We start from the raw sequence: 4,941 nt of genomic DNA, 5'->3' as shown, positions 1-4,941 counted from the left end.
TCCCTCCATAGGTATAAACTACAAAGCATTGAATTTTTTTAATTGAGAAAAAAACAAGAATGGATTATGATCTTTGCACATGTTACACGAGTCAGTGCCATTGTTGGGCTCACAAACGTCCTAATACTTTTTGGTCACCTGATCTTGAAGCATGTAACCTTATGTGGGGACCATTTTTTACTTTCAAGGGCTAAAGTTGTTGCACCTTTTTTAGACTGATAAATGAGGCGGGAATTCTTTTCAGACCTTTGTCTAGTGGGAAAGGAAGTGCATCATCATTTTAGGCACTTCTTTTTATATCTCAACTCCCAAGCCAGAACACTTGGTGTCAACTTTTTTAGTCTCTCTGGATCTGTAAATATTTGTGTTTGTACTGGATACAAAGGATTTTGATGACAAACAACTGAAATTCACATTCTTGATTACAATTCAACTTATGAGCTCAATTCACTAGAGCAACAAAGCCAATTAGCCTACCCTGTTCTATACTGTAGCATCTTCCCTGAAAATTGAGATGAATCTAACTCCCCTAGTGACTGAAACCAAGTAAAGAAGCCAAGCACAAACACTATTGAACATAAGTTGTTCAAAAGATGCAGCTCTAAACAAGGCAAACCCGTTGAGAGAAAATGGTACAGATTGTAATTGGTCATCCTTCTGGATGATGCTATATATATATATGATTTATTTGATAGTGATACAAATAATGTACAATGGATGCCTCAACTCTCCACATTTTGGACCCCCACCAAACCAAATGATGGAGAAGGTTAAAAAATATCCTCTACTCTCTTTAACCATAACACACGGATCCTCATTTCAATATAGTGACCAGACTCACCAGAGGCTGTGAACTGGAGCTTATGTATAAGTCACACATGTACAACACAAGTAGTAGCACTATAAGCCCTCCAAAAACTCACACTTCAAGTGCTTGTACTGGAAATCTTGATGCAGACCCCCCTTGTGATCTTGATTCCTCTATCTTTGCAGCCACCTCGGCCACAACTAGTCTAGTTAGAAGCAGCCCTGCAATTAGAGCTGCTGCCATCAACATTGTGAAAACTGCACTCCAGCTTGTAGAGGAAATATAACCTGTTATTAAAGGCCCTATCGCAGCCCCAACAGAGCCCGTGCCATCTATAATTGCCGTTACAGTTGCCAGTGCCCGGGAGTTCCCTTCCAGTGAACTATGGGTTCCCAAGTCAGCTGAAACTGCTGTTGTTATAAGAGCATATGGCCCATTAACAAACATGCCGGTGATGAACATGAGAATGATATTTACAGTCAAGGAAACATGTCCATAGCTTCGATAGAAGAAGAGAGCAGGAATAGCACAGTACATGAAACTTGCAGCTGTTATGGCTCTGGCACCTAAGCGATCAGAAATGTGACCAGCTAGGATTCCTCCAAGCACACCACCAACATCAAACAATGTAGACAAGTTTCCAGCTGTGGTGCTAGATAAATACTTTCCATCAATAGCTGCAAAATGAAAAAACAGAAATGAGAATTGATCAAGGCGTTACTTTGGATGCCAATAACAAATTTTGTGAAGAAGTTGTTGGCTATGGTTGAGATTCAAAACTAGGAGAGACAAGTGTCTAAGCTAATTCATAGAAGACTCATTTAGTCCAATAACTTGTCACGAAGTTATTGAGTATAGTTGAGATTTAAAACTATGAGAATCGTGTGTTCAAGCTAATTCATAGAAGACTCATTTAGTCCAGTAACTCATAATATCCTTTCTCATCTCTTTTTTACCATCTTATAGCTGCAACTAAAAATGAACGCAAATTTAACCAAATCATAGGAACAAAAAAGCAAAAAAGCTAATATACCTGTGTGGGTAGTGTAGAATGGAAGCCAGTAGAGAAATGTATAAGCAACCAATTTGGCAAAGAAAAGGCAAAGAGCAAAAGGAGCAACTCCTGGAATTTTCCATGCTGTTATGAACCCCACAGCTTTCTCCTTAACCACTGTCTCTGAATTTAACAAAGGTTCTGTTACTCCCTCGCCAATTTTCTTAGGAGAATGCAATTCATCATTTTCTTTATCAGTTCCAACAGACTCAGGATTAACAGGCAATATAAGAAAAACCACCAAGCCAATGAATACAATCATGAGACCAGGCACAACAAAGGACCAACCCCATCCATAGCTCAATAGAGCAGACGCAATCAAAGAACCTGTCATGTTTCCAATGGAAGTGTGAGCATTCCATATACCCATAATTAGCCCTCTCTTGCTCTTCCCAAACCAGTTACCAACCACTGCAACCACTGAAGGCCATCCAGTTGATTGGAACAAACCAGCAACCATTTGAACTACCAAATACCAAAAAGAATGAATGTTTCCAAAATATCCAACACCAAAGAGTGAAGTAAACAAACCGGTTCCCACCATTCCCACAGTTAAGAAGATCCTTAAATCCAATCTATCACCCAATTGACCTGAGAAGTACATTCCCAGAGCATAAACCCCAAGAAAGCAACGTCGAGTTCTCCAAGCAATGCTGTACCATCTGGTCCTTAAATGGAGCCCAGCCATCCCCAGCTTTCCATGAAAGTTTAGCTGGTTCCTCAGGTAAGATGTCCTCCATGGGGTGAACTTCAATCCCACATATGATGATTCTGGATCAAGGGTACTCTTAACAATGCTTGTGGTTTTTCTAGTGGCATGGTAACTTGCATATGCTAAAAATGTTACAATCAAAACAATTGCTTGGTGGGTTTTGTAGGAAAGTTTGGTTCCCTTGATGTACTCCAAGAATCTGATTCCAGGGGGCTTGCTATAGTTGCTCTCAGGTGTTGGTTCTGACAATGAACCCATTTATCTATTCTCAATCTGAAGGGGATAAAGAGGAAGAAGAAGTTTAACTTCCTATTATAGGCTCCACAATCCGCAATCTGAAAATAAGATAATAAAAAAAAGGAGACATGAGACTGAATTTAAAGAAGAAACTGAGATCTATTTGCCTATTTCTGCACCAAATCTATCACAAAATTCAGCTGAGGTAATCAACTACTGTCATATATCATACAATAAAAAACAGATTGACAATAAGAACTTCAAATTCCTATACAATGAGTTGGGGACATGTTCAATTTGACTTCTATTTCACTTGTTCTGACATATTCAATTTACAATTTTCAAACTTTCTTTAAAAAGCACCATTTTTTTTATCCAGCAATATTTTAAAACCAGCTCCCTAACTTGCTTGGACGTAAGTCCCAAACATTTTACCGAAAGTTTGATTCTGAACTTAATGGTTCAATAAGCTGGTGGAACGCCAATGGCAAAAGGTGCTTCTGAACTACAAGCTAAAAACCATCTTTCAGGTTGAATCCTCTACTTTACTTTAATTTCAGTTCTTTCATACATACAAAATCACATACCAGATTGAAAAGGAAAAGAAATCCATACTTCGAAACAAATCCTTAAACCAAACTCTTACAGACCAAAAAAAAAAAAACACCTTTCAACAATCAGAGAAAAATTCACCATTTTTCAAACCAAAAGTGATCCTTACATTTACCCAATTTTTAAATTTAACTTCTCAAAGCTAAATCTTTGACAAAATCAACCTCCTCATCACCAACAAAAAAAAAAGTTTCTTTTTTATAGCTAAAAAGATTGAAACGATCAAAAAGTCACCAAAAAAAAAAAAAAAAAATTACAAGTCAAATGTATGTTTGAAAAAAAATACCATTTTATCAAATTCCTTCCTTGAAGGATCATTCCTAGACAAAACCCATTTCTCAACACCCAAAAAAATACTATGAAATTAACTAAGAAAAATTGACAGGAAACTAAGGCCCATCTGGTACACCAACTCAAACTCATGGCAACCTTACACGAATTTTCATACATTTTTTCACTCATACGTATTTCAACGTATGATTTCAAACAACAAAACACATGTTAGTGCAGGTACCAAACACCCCTAAATGGTCAAAGAAATTTAAAAAACCAAAACTTGCCCAGATACCAAAACAAATATGAGAAATTTATATTACTCTGTAAACTTACCCTTGAGTTTAGCTTTAGCTTAGCTAACTGGGATTCCTTGCTTTCACTTTCTCTCTCTAAAATACACAAATAAAAAACACACACTCTCTCTCACTATGTCTTTGGTTTTGGTTATGGTTCTGGTTTTGCTTTAACGAACAGAACACACTTCCGTTTATAAAGGCTTCGTTTCGAACGCAGTAGTAGCAAAAGTTGAGGATTCTTATGTCAGTAATGATATTTTATTAAATTACTATAATGCCCACTCACTTACTTTTGATGCTTTTCGCGTAAACTGCTTTTTTGTATTACGATACTGCCATTGAATTTGTCTAAATGACAAAAACAACCCTCATTGTAGTGTTTATCCAAAAAAAAAAATTCATTGTAGTTAGAACTTGTATCTATTAATTTATTTTATTTATCGGGTAAAAATAAGGTTAAAAATTGTACAACCTTTCATGAGCAGTAGATCATCTTAGAGCATCCGTAGTAGTCATTGCAAAAATTATGTCATTTTGTCACACCAAAAACTTACTTTATTATTTTACCATATTATTTTACAATATCCTATTTATCAGATATTCTATATTTTTACCACTTCATTTAAATATTATTTCTTAATTATTTTTAATTCTTATTTTATTCTTTCTTTATTTTTTGTTCAACGGTAATATTTTTTTGATCCACAATGCTACCACTCAATCCACAACTACTTGCACCATTTTCTAGTCATAGAAACTACACGGGACTAACAACAAAATTGTGAAGTCTTTATACAAAAACCAGTTCAAATTTCTCATATTCCATCACTTGCTCAACAAACAAATAGAGCATCATTGAAGAACGTACAAAATTAAAAATTAAAAAAAAAATTGTGGAATTATTTAAAGCCAAAAAAGGTTCATAACTTTTTACACAAAATGAATT

At 35.8% G+C, this 4,941-nt stretch overlaps 1 protein-coding gene across 1 annotated transcript; it reads right to left on the bottom strand.

Annotated features, from left to right (window-relative positions):
• Positions 1 to 636: 636 nt before the first annotated feature.
• On the bottom strand, positions 637 to 4,190 carry LOC111989485 (putative glycerol-3-phosphate transporter 1). Its single transcript, XM_024021268.2, is given in 6 exon segments — positions 637 to 1,485; positions 1,842 to 2,480; positions 2,483 to 2,533; positions 2,536 to 2,571; positions 2,574 to 2,909; positions 4,033 to 4,190. Coding segments are annotated over 5 exon segments (1,551 nt in total). The 5' UTR covers positions 2,833 to 2,909; positions 4,033 to 4,190; the 3' UTR covers positions 637 to 919.
• Between the last annotated feature and the right edge of the window lie 751 nt (positions 4,191 to 4,941).

This window comes from Quercus suber, unplaced genomic scaffold, assembly GCF_002906115.3.
Source record: "Quercus suber isolate HL8 unplaced genomic scaffold, Cork oak 2.0 scaffold_544, whole genome shotgun sequence".
Taxonomy (NCBI): Eukaryota; Viridiplantae; Streptophyta; class Magnoliopsida; order Fagales; family Fagaceae; genus Quercus; species Quercus suber.
The sequence above is the reverse complement of the archived record's forward strand: the minus strand, read 5'-3'. Positions and strand labels throughout refer to the sequence as shown.